Genomic DNA, 19,360 nt, shown 5'->3' with positions numbered 1-19,360 from the left:
GGGTGTCAAAGATGTGCTTCCTCCAAGACCTTTCTTTTCCAACTTGTGCTAACTCAAAACCTCCGAATAGTTTAGTGTGTAGGAGAATGCAATCTCCCCAGATCTGTCACATCAGCTGATGGATGCACATGCTAACTAGCACCACAGGCAGTCAGGGGAGAGGGGGATGTCCTATGCACCCAAAGATTGAGACCAAATATGCTGTCTAGGATTCCAGCTTTGGACAGCTGAGGCAGCGCCTGGACTCGAACTGCAAACTCCAGGTGATAGGGCCAGTGGTAATATTGTTTCCATAGAAATGGAATAAAGAGCAGACAAAATTTTATCTAGACATCTGCTACAAGTTTTAGTGCCGCTAACGCAGTGTAGTCCATAACAATGTGTGAGTGCCAAAATCTACATGATGTGTAAACCAGTGTGTCATACAGGGGGCGTTCAGTAACTTCTCTGTGTAGGTACGAATTAAAACAAATGGGAAATATATATATTTTTCTTTTCCTACATAATCACACTTAACATATTTGTTAGGTCTAGCAACTAGCTTTCCAATTTCCAGCTTTCAAATCACTTTCCACTGAGATCTTTCATCAGATTTGGGAGCAGGTAAAACCCCTCAGGGTTGAGGGCGGAGGTTTTTGTAGCGATTGCAACAAAACTAATGATGGAAATGAGCTGACGTTTTCTTTATATCCCTCAGAAAGTGTCAACACCTAGAACCATTATAAAAATTACCTGCAGAATTAGTAGATCATTCACACCCAGAACTTACTGAACGCCCTTAACATGTTTTGTCTTTAAACTATAGCTTTAAATCCTCTACACTTTCACGTCTGCAGGAACATGTGTGATGCGAGTGTCCTGAGGAATGTGTGTACGCTGTGTCCGATGTTCTGTACGGCGACTCTGGTTTTGGTGCTGGCTCTGGTTGGTGAGATTCCTGAGTCTGGGGTCCGAGTCCAGTTCATATCGGTAATGATACCCGTCCAGAACGTCCCTGCATGCAGCGTAGAGTTCAGTCAACCATCTCTCGATTCCACCACGGTTCAGATACACCACCAACAGGAAGACCATTCCCACCAGGCCCAGCACCAGGCCCAGGAGCACGTACGAGGTTGGGAGGGCCACGTGAGTCATGTCTGCATGAGATTCACCAAGGCAGCGTGCGGCTGTGGAGCCGAGCATCCTCACAGGCACCCCCTGCAGGCCAGGTGGGGAAGAACACCTTAGATCTTCCGCGTCTGAGACCCGTGAGGTGTTTATCCAGAGAGAAAGCTCCAAAGCCTCACAGGAACAGCGGTAAGGGTTCTGACCCAGGAGTAACCGGACCTGACCCAGTCTCTCAAACTCTCGCAGAGCGTCGGAGGCCAGGGTCTGTAAGCCGTTAAAGCGCAGGTCCAGCTCCAGCAGACGCTCCAGTCCGGAAAGCGTCCCGCTGCAGATAGTTGTCAGAGAGCTGTTCACCAGCAGGAGGCGTCGCAGGCCAGACAGTGAGGAGAATACCCCCGGGGGCAGTAGAACCAATGGGTTCTCCGACAGGTCCAGCTCTCTCAGGCTCCACAGTGCCCCCCAGCGGAGGGCGGTGACCAGGTCACTGACGGAGGAGGAGTTAAACAGAGATGAGGTTAGAACCAGTCGCTGAAGAGGACTCCCTGAGATAGAGAACGCCTCTGGGTGGATCAGAGCCAAGCAGTTTTCACTCAGGTCCAGTCTAGACAGCATCCGGAGCACAGAGAATGCGTGAGAACCCAACTCTGTTATTCTGGAAAGGAGTATTATATATGAGAGGGAAAAAATTAATGTAAAAAATGTATCAGATTGAAGTAATAATAATAATAATAATTAAAATAAAATAGGAAAACAATATAATAATAAAGCTCTGACCCATTGTTGGTGAGCTCCAGCGTGGTGATGTTCTCCGTTCTAATGAATGAGTTCCTCTGGATCCGAGGAATGCTGTTCCCTCTCATTATTAACCTCAGTGTGTTTCTGGGAAGAGTGTTTGGAACATCACTCAGAGACGCAGAAACACATCGGACGGTTTGTGTGAGCTCCTCACACTCACAGCCCGACACACACTCGGCACAGCACGCACACACACACCTCAGCACACACAGCAGCAAAGAAACCAGGAGCATCTTCGTCAGAGAAACCCGGAGTCTTCCTCATCACTTCATCTCTTCATCAGAGCAGAGCCGAGAACAGCCCAAAACCAGCCGCACCAGCCCTTTAATACCCACCGGCGGGGAGGGGCAGGGCCGCCCAATTTACATGGGACATCAATCTGGAGGGGGGCTACTGCAATAAGGACACTCAGGTCGTTATATATAAACGGAATATGGCAGAAAAATTACAGTGAGGTATTTTTAGAGAATGTATTTCATGATACTTTTCTAAGGTTTAAATCTGAGACTAAGATCAATTCAAGTTTAGCTTTTTTTAAAGGTTAAAATGTAAAGAAAAGGCTGTGAATGCATCATTTAGCGTTATTTGGAATGAGGTTATATTTACACACTTGTTTTTGAGGTAAAGTAATAAAGGTCAAACAGAAAATGCTTTGATTTTTACTAGTTTTGTTAAATTTTTTCAAGCAGATGTTCTCTCCATTTATTAATCGTCTCCGGTCCTCGTTAGTGAGCCTCCCCTGACCATGCCCTACTGCCTCCAGCCTTTTTCAGAAAGGAGAAAACACTGCTTCATCGGAGATACACGAGGCCCACCCACTGCTTGTTAGCATAACACCGCTAAACAATTTAACACACTGAAGAATGCAAACTGTCCAGATCTTTCACATCAGCTCACAGATCTGCCCCCCGGCCTCAGACGCCAGCTGTTGATGATTTGGGCAGTACTTAGCCCAAAGCAGTACTCGGAAACACTAACTGCTCAAACATCCATGGTGTTTAAAAAGAATTAATCTCAAAAATGTGAACGCTGTATCAGATTTATAACTGTAACAACATAAAAATGGAATTGTAGGCATTGCAGACAATTTAACGTATTCATTCAATATCTGTAACTGCTTAACCCTGTTGAGGGCCACAGAGGGGCATCACACACTCACACCTTTGAATACCAATCCACCTACCAACATGTGTGTTTGGCCTACGAGAGGAAACCAGAGAGACAGGGAGAACACACTACGCTCCTGGAGCTCTGTGGCAGCGACCAATTGACCCACTGTTAAAAACAGTATATTTTATTATATCCACAATACACTGCATAACTGCAGTAAAATAAATCCATTTGAACATAACCCTGTGATGAACATAGCACTCACACGTGGCATAAAAAATAAGCAGTACATTTGGAGGGTAAACATATTTAAATTCAACAAATATTTGCACAAAATAAAGATCATGGAAAAACATGAGATCAAAAGGAAAAGCAGCCCTTGTTCCTACAACATGTAAATAAACATCTTAAAAAATATGCATTAAACAGAAGATACTTTATACTTATTGTGTAAATAACATTACAGAAACAAGAATGACGTCAGAGATAGTGACAGTTTAAATGTTTCCCAGAGTTCAGCTGAATTGCTTGATGACCTCATCTAGCTCCACCTTCCATAAGTAACTTTAAATGTTGGTGGTAAAGCAGATATTTTCAGTGTTTTTCTATATATTCGTTTGTCTTATATATGCCATCTTTTTAGCCAAGTTTTCCATTCCACCTTAAAAAATAAAACGGTTACATTCTGGCACCGTATTGTGCCACGCGTTATTGTCCGACGGAACAGAAAACTAAGTAGCTTGTGTGCCAGAATGTTACTATTTTACCAAGTAATGTGGATTTTTAACAGTTTTATCATAAAGCTCAGGTGCATTTTGTCTGTTTATTTATTGTTGGCTTTCTTTTTTGTTTGAATTTTGATTTCAGTTTCATATTTTTCATGACTAAAGCAACTATCTGCACAGATTTCCAACGCAAAAAGTAAACTGAAGACTATGATGCTGATGCTGTTCGTTAAGGTATGACTGTAGTCTGATGGTCGTCGTGTTGAGAGCCGTTTCCTGTGACAGTTCGGTCTCTCGGTGAGGTCGGTTTTTGTCCAAACAGGCAGTGGGTCACTCCAGTGAAACGTGATGGTAAACAGAGGCATACTTAATGCTGAGACTCTTCTTCTATCTATTGCCTCTTTTTATCTGCAGTGCTGTGAGTCTGGAGCGCCACCCCCCAACAACCCACTGTCCTATCCACTGTGGTTCATTGTGTCCATTGTTGTTGACTGGAGTTTAAAAGCCAACGTAACAGTGACGATGACTCCACAGATCATGAGAAAGGGCAGCCACGTCTTCAGGAACCCCACGAAGCTGAAAACACAGACAGAGAGAGAGAGAGAGTAACGTTTATATAGCTCTACTACAATTCATATGTATTTAAAATGAAATAAACAAAATGTACACATTAGCATTGTTACGCTAGAGCTACCCCACACCACCACACCCATTTCCACAGTTCTCAGTCTGTAAAATGAAGCTGAAAGTCTGGACTGACCTGACGTGTTTGCTGTAAATGAAGGACAGGAGGCAGAGATTCACCATGTTCCATGACGTGCTGTTATCATATCGCATCAAATTCAGCGCCATGGCAACGTGAGAGTGACAGTTGTCACAGCACAGGTTATGCTGACGAGAGAGAGACAGGTCAGTTATCAGAGCGCAGGTTTTGCTTCAAAGATGTTTATGTTTTATCTTAATAAACAGCGAATATGTGACATATGAGCAAGGCCTAAGCAGAATAAATCAACTACAGGAGATGCATTCAGAACAAAGTATAGTTTATTTCACCATTCTTTGTTTATACTCTTCTGAAGCGTCATGCACAGCTGTATCCCAGGTGCTGGAGCCCCCGGAGTACACTTTATTTTTATCCAGCTTCCAGTACCTTTAACATCGCAAAGACATATGTTTTAATCTAACGAGCTTGTTTCATATTAAAAAGTAAATATATATCACAAATGTGGCTTATATATAAAGAGTTAATGTTTTTACATACTTTGTTGGTTTTCCAAAAGCCATGTTATCCTCCTGTACACAAAACAAAACATGGAGATGTGGAATGCAAAGTAACCAAAACTGGTCACATGACATACTTAGTTCAACTCTTATTACATTTAGCAAATAAAAAGAAATTGTTCATACAAAAAGGACATGTTTAATTTAGACTACTAGAGACAAAACCTGTCTTAACTTAGCGCATCTTCAAAAACATGTCATGGAAAAAGTAATAATTAAATAAATAAATAGATAAATAAAAAACAAGACACATTTTATAATACCTACAGACACAAAATAAGGCCCGGCAAAATCTCTTATCACTCCTGAGGAGGTGCATATCCCCATGTGACCAATAAATGGAAGAAACCACCTGCAAAAAACAACAGTTCAGTAGTTACAAAAATAACGTAATGTCACTAGATTAAACCATAAACACATAGTAACAGCTGTGGGGACGCTTCCTGTTTATAAAAGGTACAAAACAATTAAACAGTAAACTAAATAGTAACTTACACTATCTACTAAACACTAAATATATGAACAGTTTATAAGTTAGTAAACAATACTAGCATATATATGTCTTCATAGAGGTAATCATATTAAAACTTTTTTTTTTTAATTCTCCGTTCCACCTTAAATGTTGCAGCAGTGCATTCAAGCGCATTGACAGCCAGAAGGTAACTGCTTCTCCATTTAAGGTGGAACGGCAAATTCCAAAATTCCAAGCTGGATTAAGAAGCTAAAAACTGCATCTTATTGATTTATTCGTGAAATTATTTAGCTACAAACGACGTAAGGACTCATCTGTGGTGTTGTTAAGCAGATATGGTTAAGATGAATCGTGAAATGCATGTTTGTTTTGACTCTGAATGTTGTCAACCGGTTTAACACGGCGTTAAACCCAGCATAATATTTAGAGCTCGATTTAACGGTTAGACTACTCACGTTAGACCTGGGATTGGTGTCCAGACGATACAGTATGGATATCGACTTTGTTCTCGGTCGATTTTATCGAAAGTTCCCTGAAAATTCTGGTAATTCTTCATGTTGTCCACCGTGGACACATCCGCCATCACAGTAGAGTGACGCACAATTGGACTGCGCATGCGCAAGGCGAGACTTGGGGGCAGTGTGAAGATATTTAATCGATACCGATATTGTGATACAAATTACGGTACGATGTCAACATGTATTCTTAAAGAGCAGTAAAAATAGCATGATTTGGTCTGGTTTGTCGTGTATTGTATAAATGTCTTAGCATCTCTTAGCATGTCTTAGTATAAATGAAGTAGCATGATAACGTGTTTACTGTATTGTAATAACTACACCATGCAATTCCAGTGCATGCTACATCATTTACTTGTCTTTGGTTTGTTGAATGATGGTGATTTTTGTGCTCTCAACTTGTTTTCTCGAATACTTTTGTGTTTTGACAATGCATGGCACCATATATATCAGCTCATTCCAGTAAACAGAGGGGAATGATTTTAAACCCATCCCTTGGGATGCAAAAATCTTTTTTTGTGGTAATAATTTGTCGTAAAATGCCTTTTCTTTTGTTAGTGTGTTTTCTTCAGCAAGAAGCAGGTGCAGGACAGTGGCCCCGTGGCTCAGTGTGTGGAGGATATTCCTAAACCCATTAAGAAGGTGACATTTTTTTCCCCTGTATGGACGGTCATGTGGGTCACACTCACAATCTCAATCTCAGAGGAGCTGAGGGTGGGTCATTAGTGAAAGTGTGGAGCAGGTGGCTGCTCCTCTCTCTCTCTCTCTCTGTGCAGAATGCCCATAAATCACTGCAGCCTTTAAAACTACAATTCAGCACATCTCTGACACTGAGGAACGACTCACAGGAAGCTAACTGCTCGTCTGCTTCACAGATTGGGGCCTGACCTGTAAAGAAGTACTGCTGGATTTTCAGTATTTTCTTATGGGTCAGGCCATTGTTTGCTGCCCACAGAGATGGAGTTTATGGGGTGGTTTAACTGCCTAAGCATTGACCCTGATGTCAGAAGAGTGATACACAGTGATGCCACAGCCATCCATAATCAAGAGTCCCAGAAAACCGTTGTTAGAATTAGCAGTCCCACAATAATATAATGGTATTTATTTCAGAACGAGAGAAAAAAAAATAAAAATAAGCACAGTGTCTTGGTTTTAATCCTCATTTATTTTTTTTAAATCTTTATGTAGCAAACTTATTGTATTCTCAAAAAAAACAACAAAAAAAAAAAAACAATGAGAAACAAGGATAGCTTCACCCAAATAAATATGAACGGCAGCCTAGTGTTAAAGATCACAGTCCTGAAGTCCTGCGCTTCCCTCCGGACTGAGTCGGAGTTGTAAAAGCCTAGCTTTAGCGAAGCGTTCATGATAAAGGCAGCTTCAAATCACTGTCTAGTTTAAAAACTTTGATCCTGAAGAGTGTTCCTATTACATGATGTAGGCTGTATCCTGCTCTTCTGGAAGGGGCTGAAGGTGCTTAAGGTGGTGCTTGAGTAACACCACAATAACAACAATAGCCTGGGGTCAGTCCAGAGGTCCTGAAGGGCTTGTGTTTCTGTATAGTTTGGTGATAACTGCCATGTTTTGTGGGTGTTTTTTTTAACAGAGGTATCACAAAACTTTGCTGAACCCTGGTCCTTCAGGACAGCAGTGGCGCACCACTGGATTAGTCTCTTAGGACTTGGTGAACGAATATCTCAAGGCTCCATCTGCTAATAAACTGCCCCGTGGCTGCTGGTGCCAAGCTAGACAACCTTTTCAGAAAACTGGAAAAAACCAATTCAGTCCCAACTCAGTCAAACTAATGAGATGATCTATTAAACCTATAGAAATCATTTGAAATTATATTTAATACATGAGATAGTTTTTATAGTTGAGTCTGATCAAGTGGAGGTATTTTTTTTGTACCAGCAAAGAGACACACATCTGACAGACTCAAAAATAAAATCAGAAACCGACTCTAAAATAGTCATGATCCATAGATCTTATTAGATACAAAGGCATTTCACCAGTTTTCTCTAAAGCTTGTCCAACCTAGCAACAGTAACTAGGGGTGGAGCCTGGAGGAGATAATTAAAGATAAATATGGTGTCGCTGACCTTTTCTCTCTTTGCCTACATTTCTGCAGTTTTACAAAGATGTGTCCATTCCATTTTTGCCTTTTTTATTTTAGTTTTTCACTGTTTGTGTGTGTGGGGACTCTGTGACAGCAGGGGTGTGTCCTCATTTCAGAACTTTCAGCGCCTTCTGCTTTTAAAAATGCAACTGTTTCATAGTAAATGAAAAGACAAAAATCTGCATAATATACATCTCTGAACTTCGATAATAATGTGCCCCCCCTCATTTCCACCCAAAAAAATAAACATATGAACTCTGACAATCCAAACAGGTGAACATCAAACACAGGTCACCAAAAAGGAAACAAACAATCTCAAAAAGAAAAAAAAAAAATCCCAGAAAAGCCTCAGTTTTGGGAAACATTCAGAAACACAACACTGGCTTTTCTCTGAGATGGATTCCAAAGTGCTGCAGAAAAGTCTCATCAACAGTGTCATATCATAAGGTAGCGCATTTTCAGCTGTGTTTTCCTTTTTTTTTCTCTCAGCAAAAGCGATGCTCTTGGCTTTGTGGCCTCAGTGTGCGATGCAGGGGGCGCTCTAGAGCGAGAGCGAGTCCAAAATGAAGAAAATAAACGTAACAGGAGAAAACCGACCCTGCAAGGAAAAAGTAATGGGGATAACAACAAACCAGGGGCAGAACCGAGAAGCTGGGAGTTTTCCTGTCAGAAATATTTCACATCGACTGAGCTTTAGCTTCACACTAGCTTCAAATGTCTCCACTGAGAACTCTCATTAACATACTGCGAGGACAATACTCTGTACAAAGCAATGCCCGGCCAAATGAAAGCATCTGAAATGTACATAAACCACTTATTTTCTCAATATAAGGCTGTTGTTAGAATATTATATTATTTGCTGTATTTTATAGACATTTTTACGTTTTTTAAGCAAATTTGACAAGTTAAATGATTCTTATTTCATAAGAAATCTGATTAATTCTCTTGGTAATTTGATGTAAAATCATAAACACGTCAAGGCTTTATGTGTTCAAATAGTGCAAAAACAAATGGAGTAAACAGTCACATTTGAAACTGACACAGACATAACACTGCGCACATTAAAGATGCTTTCGCTTCTGAAGGTACATCATTTACTGCATTGCATTAGCGGGGGGGTTCCCAGTTGAGATGCTCTGCTTTATGCGAGGGGTGTGTTGTGGTTTTCCTGATTGGCAGGGGTTGAGTTTTAGGCTCCTCATCCTTCTCAAGGTGGCGGTGCAAAACTAGCCTCACATCCTGCTGTTCTCCTATCCTCTCCCAGGGGGTGCTGTGCAGCCACAAACATCCACTCAAGGCTTTGGAGGAGGCTACTGAAGAAACAAAATATCTATCGTCCACTTAAGGGGTTTGATCAATCTGTAGAGAGCTTGGTCTTGAGGCCCACTACAGAATGACCACACAGCTTCAGTGGCATACGAGGTGCTCCCCTCCTCACAGACACAGAGACATACACACTCTCACTCATTCTGAGGGCTGCAGGGCTGTTAAGGTGGACTGTTTCTAAGACGGTCGGCACTGTACTTGTCCTTCGGTGCTGTCCTCGTCGTCAGAGGTCTCCGGCCCCCGGCTGCTTAGACCCGTGATGCGGTAGCCCATGTTCAGCAGCATCACCTCTAACGGATCTGCGTTCATCCGCCGCTGGTTTGCTGCCGCCGCGCCCTCCATGTCCTCCACCACTCGCCCATTATCTCCCTCCGTCTGGAAATGAAATCAAATAAAACACATGGAATATAATCAGTGGCAGGTTATTTGCCTGAAGGTGCATGAGTGTGTGTGTGTGTGTGTGTGGGGTTGTGTAACCTCAGGTCTGGGGTTCCAGAGTCTGACCACAGGGTCAATACCGCTGGTGGCGAGGAAGCAGTAGCTGGGATGAGGCTGGAGACAGTTCACTATGGACTCGTCGCCCTGAAGAATCCGCACCAGGTTCGTCGTCTCTTTCTCCCAGATGAAGAACGAACCGTCATCAGAACCACTCACAATGTACTGCCCTTTACTGAACACACACACACACACACAGTATAGTTTATCCATTACAGTAACATAGTAATACAATAACATTATAAATATGCCTCCAAACATATCGTCACTGAAAAACACGTATCTCCAAAATAGTAACTTTACGAGAGAAAAGTTTGACAGCAACAATATGTGCATCCGTGAGCTCCTGCCGGTGTGGGTTTCCTCTTCCTCAATAAATCTAACCATAAGTGAGAGTTTTACCTGTTTTAAAAGTAAGTCTATGTTGATGTCCAAGTGAGTTTATGTCTTTTTTCTACAAGTGTTTTTTATTTGGACATAATCCAGCCTAGAATATGATATTTGCAATGTGATAAAAAACAAAACAAAACAAAACTAGGGCGAGGAATATATTTTTAAGATTAAACACAGTCTGAAATGAATGAAGAGCGGCACGGTGGCGCAGCAGGTAGGTGTCGCAGTCAGGGGCCCCTGGAGGTTGTGGGTTTGATTCCCGCTCCGGGTGACTGTCTGTGAGGAGTGTGGTGTGTTCTCCCAGTGTCCGCCTGGGTTTCCTCCGGGTGCTCCGGTTTCCTCCCACAGTCCAAAAACACACGTTGGTAGGTGGATTGGCGACTCAAAAAGTGTCCGTAGGTGTGAGTGTGTGAGTTAATGTGTGTGTGTGTGTGTGTCTGTGTTGCCCTGTGAAGGACTGGCGCCCCCTCCAGGGTGTGTTCCTGCCTTGCGCCCAATGATTCCAGGTAGGCTCTGGACCCACCGCGACCCTGAATTGGATAAGGGTTACAGATAATGAATGAATGAATGAATGAAGATTCCATGGTAGTGCACACACACCTGCCGAAGAAGTTGGCCTCTTTAATGTCCGTGGTGGTGTTGCAGTGTCCGCAGTAGCGGTGTTTATAGTCAAAGCTCCTCTCCCTCAGGATGATCTCATCCTCTGGGATCGACTCTTTTCGGCTGAAGTTGTGAAAGCGAATCGAACTGTTTCCTTTCTTTTCGTCTGCTGCGACACAGAAACACACAATGCATGAAACTGAAAACCTTTAAACAAAGCAGTTAAGAAAACCTGGCACCTCTGAAACAGCACGTTTAACTACTATGACTAGAGTTATGTGTTCTTTTTAAGGAAGATCATAAAATCCCAAACTATTGAACACAGCGGAGTGAACTCTCTGAAGCCAGAGGCAAGTTGCGTTCTCACCAGAGTCGGTTTTGGAGAACAGAGCCGCTTTAATGTCCTTGTCCAGAGCGTTGCAGGCACTGCTGTGGGCCTGCTCAGGGAACTTCCCCTTAAAGTCGTCCAGGCACTCCAAAGCCTCGGCCACGTACTTCAGCTCAAACAAGCAGCGGGCCAGACGGAAGTGAGCTTTCAGATGAGCAGGGTTGAGAGAGAGAGCCTTCAGACAGTCCCTCAGTGCATCATAGTGATCTCCATCCCTGCAGAGAATACAGAGCTCCTCAAACACTACATCTAAAGGCTCTAAATCATTTATAACAATAAAGCCATTGTGCTGAGTAGAACATAAGAAGAGCCCTGACATTAGACACTCAAATCAAGACCGAAATCAATTCCTGTTGGAGCAGCTCAGTTTAAAATACTCTTCACACACAGAATTACAGTAATCCCTCGCTACTTCGCGGTTTCACTACTTTGCGGGTGTTTTCGAGGTGGGCTTATGGTCGCTATTTCGCTGGTATTGAGGGAAAATCTAGGAAAACCGTGAAAGATGAATAGCCAAAATATTTCATTAAATCCATTAAAATTTCATAAAATTCTTCTATATTTTTTGCTATTTTTAGCCCGTTGTCAGTGCTAAATTTGTGAGTGCGCTAATCTTTATGATTTCGTTTTCAAATCCTTTTCCTCTTCTTTTTAGTTCATTTATTATTCTATACGTTATTAATTTGAATAAAGTAGTAGATCCTGTGCATCCTCTTGGCAGCAGACGCTATGCATTGTACTGCACAGTAACTTCTTGCTGACGTAGTGTGTTGTAAGATGACCTGTGATTGGGGCAATTGGAGAGACGACGAATGTGATTGGTGCATAGATTAATGCTTTCATCTGCCCCTTTTTGTCTCTCTATTGTTCACGTCCACATCCGAGTGAAATTTACTGACGCTAAATCACAGCTTAGGAATGACTCTATTAAAGAAACTGGTAGGATATCACATGTAGTTCCAGCTGAAAAACATTATAGAACGACTGTTTAATGCAAAGGGCCGGTTGTTAACAGTAACAGGGAGGGTTTTAAAAGTCCAAATACTAGTTAAATACATAAAAATATATATCTTTCCTCTACTTTGTGGAAAATCGTTTTTTGCGGGTGGGTCTTGGAACGCATCCCCCGCCAAAAACGAGGGATTACTGTAGTGAATATATTCAGGACAGAGATTACTTTTAAGTGGGAAGAACTTCTTTGGGTTTCAACATCCAACATCTAGAAACAATAAATCAAAGTATTTATTTAGAATACTGAGTGTAGCCGCTAGAAAAGCAATCACAAGAAAATGGCTCAAGCCAAATACTCCATCTATTGAGAATGGGTACGACACAATTTCTTAATTTTTTTTTAATGGAAAGAATAACTTTTTTCCCACCAGGCTTCAGGAGAACAAAGGTGAGGAAATTTGGGCGCGAAATTGAAAAAGTACATTTCTCTGAAACACCCTTCCTTTATTTGAAGATGCTTTATTGAATATTTATCTATTTAATTTAAATGCTTTTTATTGTTTCTTTCGACTGTTTGTACTTTGAATTGCCCTTGTGTATGAAAGGGGCCCTATAAATAAACTTGCCCTGATAATCATTCACCTTCAGGGAGCTATGTTTATTTATATTTAATAATAATTTTTCTTTTTGAACTACAATGCAGTTTATGACACACCACTTGCGCTTCATGTATGCTGCAGCTCGGTTGCCATAGAGCATGGCATTTTGTCCGGCGGCGTGAATCCCAAGGCTGTAGAGCTGAATTGCCTGAGTCCATTGCTGACGAGCAAATGCATCATTAGCCTGCTGTTTAATACGCTCCAGATAAGGTGGAAGATCGGCGGAACTACTGAAAAAGAGAGAAAGAGAGGGAGAAAACAGAGCTTCAAATAAAACAATTTCCACAATGAGAGAGAAAAGGAAGTGAGACGAGAGAAAGATGTACAAATGAAAACATGGTGATTAATTCAGATTTAATCAGACCCACCTGGACACTTTGCTGTTGGCCAGTTTGAGGCGGCTGGAGGAGAGATGGATTCCGTTCGCCATTCCGTTAGTGGTCTTTCCATTCTGAACCTCTGGAGCCGTATTGGTTAAGTATTAAAAACAGAAAACGTCTTTTATAACATGAATTAACATTTTAACACTGCATATTTTTGTGGGCGTGAGTATAAAGAAGGTACCTGATGAAGAATGGCACTTTTTAGGCAGCAGAAAGGTGTACGGTCTCTGTTTAAATGTCAAATCAAACAGGTAAACCTGCAGGAAATAGAGCAATGCGTTTCTGTACAGTACATATTCCAAACCTATAAGAGAACTAAAATCATAACAAACCTAACATACAGTTTTTCAAAATAGATGCGGTTTAAAAAAAGACCAGTTCAGCTCTATCTGTGAAACAAGGGGGTGGTAGTGCTCTTTAAGCACTGACCATATCCACCATTAACTGTGTAAAGGTATACAGTGATGTAATGTATTACAGTAATGATAAAACTGTGTGAAGATGCACCTGTTCTCCGCCCATGTTCACCAGCAGCTCCGTCCCATCCGGGCTGAAGGTGACATAGGTAGCCACCAGGACCCTGAGCCTGTTATTATAGTCTGGCAGTTTCACAGGGAGGTGACCTACAGGAGTGGAATGGTGTTTTTTCAACATTTAAGTGAGAAGAAATGTGTGTTAATATTGAACAGCACCCGTCTCCTACCTGCCACATAGTACTGTCCAGCTCCGTCTGGGATGGGCTTCTGTTTATCACAGAACGTGTGCACTCCAGCTGATGTCTTCTCACTCAGAGACTTCCTGTGGATCAGGAGGACAACACGCTTCAGATTTCAGATTCCCTATCCTGTTCCCTATGAAATACCCTTACATGAGATGAAGGATCAAGTTGCTTCGTGATTCCTGAATCAACTTGTTTATTCTCCTTAGAGTGGGTCGCCCACATGAGTCCGCTATGTTTAAAACAGGATTTTATTTTAAAAGATGTGTATCTCCGATACCAGAGGACACTAGGTGTCAGTATAAAAGTTGCTTCATAATGTGAAGAATAATTGGTGGAGGAAATGACTGACTGCTCCTTTAATATCTTCAATAACTTATAAAACATTGACACTGACTTTGATCAGTCCTGACTCTACCAGGTGGAGAGACTGCGATGGCTTCAGAATATACCTGTGGTTGTGGATCATTCTGATGTCGTAGAGCCGGACAAAAGGGCCGTTAGCCCCCACTGCTAAATAGTTGTTGTCTCTCGGATTAACAGCCAGACACTTGGCCTCCACCAGCTGACCACAGTACTCCGTCAAATCGATCAATACTTCTGATCGCTTACTGCTTTCTCTCAGGTCGTATTGTCTGTGGAAAAATGTGAAAAATAAATGATCTGATGCTCTAAACTTTCTCCGTTCTTGGAGGTATGGCAGGGTGGTTTTCCTACCCTCCTCCACAAGTTTCATAGTGCAGTTTCTGCAGTGCTGAAGCTGGTGTAGCAATGATAGAGGCTATATTCTCCCTATTACAGGTCAGTGGAACATCACAGTCATTTTGAAGCTGCAAGATAAAAATACTACCTAGTGTTTCTTTAATCGACACGATTTTAAACAATCAATATTCTTTTCCACAATCAGCACCGTACATTTTGTAGTTTTCCACAGTATCTTCGAATCAGAATTAGAATCACTTTTTTGGCCACTGTGCTTGCACACAGAGGAATTTGTTCCCCGCATTTAGCCCAATCCGTGCAGTGAAACACACATTTACACACACAAACACTAGGGGGCGGTGATGACACATGCACGGAGTGGTGGGCAGCCCTAGCCACGGTGCCCGGCGCCTGGGAGCAGTAGGCAGTTAGGTGCCTTGCTCAAAGGCACTTCAGTCATGACCTGCCGGCTCTGGGGATCGAACCGGTGGTACTGTGTGGTACTGCTGATTCATTTGTCTCCATTTCAACTTATTAAAAATTGTCATGATGCTATTATACCTGCATATAATATCAACATGAAAAATAAAGATAAAATTATGAAAGGAGTTTACAACATGCGTTTAAAAGTGTTTAGCAGTGAGAGTCTGTCTGGTTTCCTCTGTGAGAAACCTGGAACCCTGCAGAGTTTCAGTGTGACCATCATCACTCACTGGCCATGCCTCAGCGTGTGTGTGCTTATGTCTTGCCTTCCCTGTGAAGGCCAAATGTCCTCTCAGTGAAAGGACAACATGATAGTGTGTGCAGGTGAGGACGTTCATGGCTATATTTAGTGCCTCCCTTCTGTTTGAAAAAATTAAAAGTGCAGAAACACTGCGTTTATTTTACAGGGTTTACGTTTAGTTTAAGGGTTCGTCTTAGGCGTCGTATTGATTTTAGAGTTACTTGTCTGTAAAAAAGCTTATAAATAGAGTAAAACAAAAGTGTGTGTGTGTGCGTGTGCATGTTTGTGCCTCCTGAGGGGAACACTGGCAGCAGCCGGAACAGCTGCGCGCAAACGCACACACAGAACGGAGCTGAAGGGCGAGAGTGTTGTGGAGATGGATGAAGCTGGAGGAAAAGCCTCACCTCTCTGAAGGTGCTCTCACGACTGAAGGTAACTTCATCTCATCACTGACTTCTTAAAGGGCCCATATGAAGGCGAAGTAAAACTTTCTACACCATCAGATTTAGAGCTTGAAATGGTATGTAAATGTTGACAACATTGTTTTCACTCCCTGTTTAATCTATATACACAAAGTAAGCTGCAAAAACAACCTCAAGTTACATAGCGCTGTTTCTGAAGTGCTGAGCCCAGAGTAGCAATGACAGAGGCTCTATTTTCCCTGTTACAGGTGCATCACCATGACTGTGAAGCTATAATATTAAGGTAAAAATACTACGCAGGCTGTTTAGTTGTAAGACGAATTGACAGGTTTGTAAATGTATAGTGCATAGGTTTTAACAGAAGTTGATTTTAAATTTCATACATTTACAATGTAAATTAACAAGATAAATATATATTAAACATATATCAATATAATAAACAAAGTAAATATGTAGAATTTAAAAAGTCTCTTCCTTTACAAATACCAAACTACATAAATTGTACCTGATGACTCCATCCTCGGCGGCGCTCCAGAAGGTGTTTGGCCACATGGGGGCAGTGGCAATGCGCTTGACTCGGTTGGTGTGGTCTGAGAACATGTGGATGGTCTCCTTGGCCGTTAGGTCATGGACGTGGACTTTGGTATCGGCTGCTCCGGTCACGAGAATCCGATCTCCAGAGTGCGGCAGGAACTGGGAAATAAGAATACACGAATCAACCCCCAGATCTGCTTAGAGGTAAATTAGTTTCAGCGTGTTTATATTTGGAAAAACGCCAGTTTTCAGACGCCAAAAATTTAATATTGTTTTACTTGCCCTCATTAATTTCTGTACATTTTCTCAGGAATGTACATGCATGGGTATGTGCCTTTAAAAATGACGATTATAAAGCATTTAGAAGCAAAAAGACTCTGCATACAGCGTCTGTGACTTGTTCTGTCTGTCAGGGAGAGTGTATTTCACGGCAAAGTACACTGTACAACAGACAGGACCACGACAGAGTGAGTTCAGATTGATTTTCTTGTTGTTTTGGTCCTTGCCTCACTATCAGATTGCGTTTTTGGCCCAGTGCTGTGACCTGCTTAAGCACTGCTGCTGCTAAAGAGATCACCTAACAGGCGAAGGAATGAATCCTTATACTCCCAGCAAATCACTGTCACAGCTTTTACTAATAAAAGAACCCCTATACAGAGGGGTTAGTGTGGATGATATGACTGTACCTTCACTGAGAAGATGTTAGCGGCATGGCCTGTGTGCATAGTAATGAGCTTCTTGTGTCTGAGAGGGTCCCACACTATGGCATGCTGGTCGTCAGAGCCAGAGGCCAGAAGGCTGCAATAAACAGGAGAAAATGAAAACAGGGCAGTTTGCAGGGACCCGGAGACTGCAGTGTGTTTAATCACAGTACTTACTCTCCTCTCTCATTCCATTCCAAACAGTTCACACACCCAGAGTGGCCCTGAAACAGAGAGGGGGTTTACAAAGTTCTCAGACCCAGTACACAACCCAGGAAATGACCTCATGAGACTAGTACATCACCTGGCAAATTATTTTTAAGGGGATTTGGATGGAGACCCCTGAGGTCTCTGAAGATGTGTGTGATGACACTCACCTGTAGCTCCGCCTCCAGGCCGAGGCGCTTAATAAAAGGGTCTGTCACATGGTAATTTCTCTGAAAGCTAAGAGCTCTGTTCTCCTGCAAGAAAACACAACACACGCATTAAAACATTCAACGTGCTCCGGTTTATTCTGACAGCTTTCGTATTTCTTGTGCACAGAAGTATTAAGGTGTCCGTGACTATTCATTAACTTCAAAGGAAAAGGAAAAGCACTCTTCACTTTAAAAGGAGGTTAATAGAATTTTGTTTGAATAGAATTTGTTTTTTTTTCTCAGATACTTGTATCTAATTAAATATTCATTTTAATCCCAGTTTCTAAACTGGGTCACATTCCACACACACACACACACACACACATACACACACACACACACACACACACACACAGATCAAATCTGGAACTAGAAAGAAAATTCTTTCCAGAACCACATCAGAACTTCTCAGAACCCCCAGCATGTCTCTGTACAGGAACTGAAGTGTGTGCCACTCTGATCTTCTCTTTTTACGTAAATGATGAGGAATACCTCTGTCTAGAACCCTACATTCTTGGGGATATCCCACATTAATTTGTGTTCTGTATATTTGTGTTTACCCTGATTTGTCTGTGCAGTATATCCCCAGCAATATTCCTCTGACACATGGCTTCACTGCTGAACATGGAGCATGGCCTTAAGGTGGACAGAACATGATTCAGAGCATATCTTGCATCTTTTCACCTCCCTCCTTCAGGAATAAAGCTTTAAAGAGAGCAAAACATGTATGCATGACACATGACAATGCAGTGAAAATATGGTGCATAACTTCTACTTATTTACTGAATTTAACATATTAGAAAACACAATATGAACAGCAACTTTCATAGTCTATTAAAATATGCAGAAATGTGTTTTAAATTTATCTTCATTTTTAGGAAAACATATTTAAATATAAATACATATATATATATATATATATATATATATATATATATATATGTGTGTGTGTGCGTGTGCGCATATATACAATATATACAATATAGTAAAATATGCAATATATACTAAAATCGGCCACCTTAATTTTAAAAACAGCTCTTGTTTACATTTTCTGCAGCTGCCTTATTTGGAACTCTCTATTCCACCTTAAATAGAATGACAAAACCTAATACACTTGGGCAGCCAGAACGCATCCGCTGCTCAGTTTAAGGTGGAACGGACAATTCCAAAAACAAACCAGCTTCAGCTTGTTGTGACAGATTGTAGCTATTAACATACAATTGTGACAGTCCGTGTATCTACCGTCAAAGCTTAAATGTGTTCCCAGACTACCGTATTTGTTGAAATGTTACAATTATAACTTATAATCTGATTTTGCTCGTTATTTGGACGGATAAAAACAAAACGTCTTGAAGTAAATTCTACGCACCGTTAGCTCAGGTGTTAACATCTATTTGTATCAAAGTCAGTTCAATTTCAACGATGTGATGTATATAAATATATTGCGGTAGGATTTAAACCTTTAATGTTAGTGTTAGTGTGTGTAATAGTTGCGGGTTTAAGTGCTCACCTGTAAATACCGCAGTCAGAGAATTAGAGACGATTCTCCTCAAAACCAGGCCGAAAATAAGCTTAATTTATCAAACACAAAACTCGATAAACTCCTCCCCAGCTTCTAAACTCAAATAAAGCGGGGTTTTTGGTCAGAAAACGATATATAAAGACATTTAAGGCGAACACAACACTACTAAGACACTGCAGCAATAACTGACACATTGGGTTGCCAGATATGCTACAGAAAGTGACTTTATAAAATTTAAAACACACACACACACACACATATATATATAATTAAATGTAAAAGGCATAATACAATAAATATAGTTA

At 41.5% G+C, this 19,360-nt stretch overlaps 3 protein-coding genes and 1 long non-coding RNA gene across 7 annotated transcripts; 1 reads left to right on the top strand and 3 right to left on the bottom strand.

The window, feature by feature from the left end:
• Nucleotides 1–816: 816 nt before the first annotated feature.
• Nucleotides 817–2,174, bottom strand: tpbg1a (trophoblast glycoprotein 1a). Its single transcript, XM_066679092.1, has 2 exons — nucleotides 1,882–2,174; nucleotides 817–1,759 (listed from the first exon to the last, which is right to left on the bottom strand). The coding sequence occupies exons 1-2, from the start codon at nucleotides 2,133–2,135 to the stop codon at nucleotides 817–819; spliced, it is 1,197 nt and encodes a 398-aa protein (XP_066535189.1). The 5' UTR covers nucleotides 2,136–2,174.
• Nucleotides 2,175–3,180: 1,006 nt separating this feature from the next.
• Nucleotides 3,181–6,093, bottom strand: tmem222a (transmembrane protein 222a). Its single transcript, XM_066680739.1, has 6 exons — nucleotides 5,946–6,093; nucleotides 5,286–5,370; nucleotides 4,999–5,030; nucleotides 4,791–4,887; nucleotides 4,498–4,628; nucleotides 3,181–4,313 (listed from the first exon to the last, which is right to left on the bottom strand). Exons 1-6 carry the CDS (start codon nucleotides 6,071–6,073, stop codon nucleotides 4,193–4,195), a joined length of 594 nt encoding a protein of 197 aa, XP_066536836.1. The 5' UTR covers nucleotides 6,074–6,093; the 3' UTR covers nucleotides 3,181–4,192.
• On the top strand, nucleotides 5,453–6,962 carry LOC136706963 (uncharacterized). The gene is made up of 3 exons (XR_010804182.1): nucleotides 5,453–5,474; nucleotides 6,564–6,647; nucleotides 6,748–6,962. It is a non-coding gene; the product is annotated as an uncharacterized lncRNA (long non-coding RNA).
• Nucleotides 6,963–7,157: 195 nt separating this feature from the next.
• Nucleotides 7,158–19,245, bottom strand: wdtc1 (WD and tetratricopeptide repeats 1). 4 transcript variants are annotated; one of them, XM_066643914.1, is made up of 16 exons: nucleotides 19,044–19,245; nucleotides 18,094–18,238; nucleotides 17,495–17,578; nucleotides 17,295–17,341; nucleotides 17,103–17,214; nucleotides 16,388–16,575; nucleotides 14,487–14,669; nucleotides 14,020–14,114; nucleotides 13,824–13,939; nucleotides 13,498–13,573; nucleotides 13,302–13,392; nucleotides 12,990–13,163; nucleotides 11,303–11,538; nucleotides 10,936–11,104; nucleotides 9,925–10,117; nucleotides 7,158–9,822 (listed from the first exon to the last, which is right to left on the bottom strand). In XM_066643914.1, exons 2-16 carry the CDS (start codon nucleotides 18,157–18,159, stop codon nucleotides 9,625–9,627), a joined length of 2,028 nt encoding a protein of 675 aa, XP_066500011.1. In that variant the 5' UTR covers nucleotides 18,160–18,238; nucleotides 19,044–19,245; the 3' UTR covers nucleotides 7,158–9,624. The 4 variants fall into 4 exon arrangements, with proteins under 4 accessions (XP_066500011.1, XP_066500020.1, XP_066500028.1 ...); XM_066643923.1 differs by having other exon boundaries at nucleotides 10,936–11,101; XM_066643931.1 differs by having other exon boundaries at nucleotides 12,990–13,160.
• Nucleotides 19,246–19,360: the final 115 nt, after the last annotated feature.

Source organism: Hoplias malabaricus, chromosome 1, assembly GCF_029633855.1.
Source record: "Hoplias malabaricus isolate fHopMal1 chromosome 1, fHopMal1.hap1, whole genome shotgun sequence".
NCBI lineage: Eukaryota > Metazoa > Chordata > Actinopteri > Characiformes > Erythrinidae > Hoplias > Hoplias malabaricus.
Note: the sequence above shows the minus strand (reverse complement) of the source record. Positions and strands in the feature narration are given on the sequence as shown.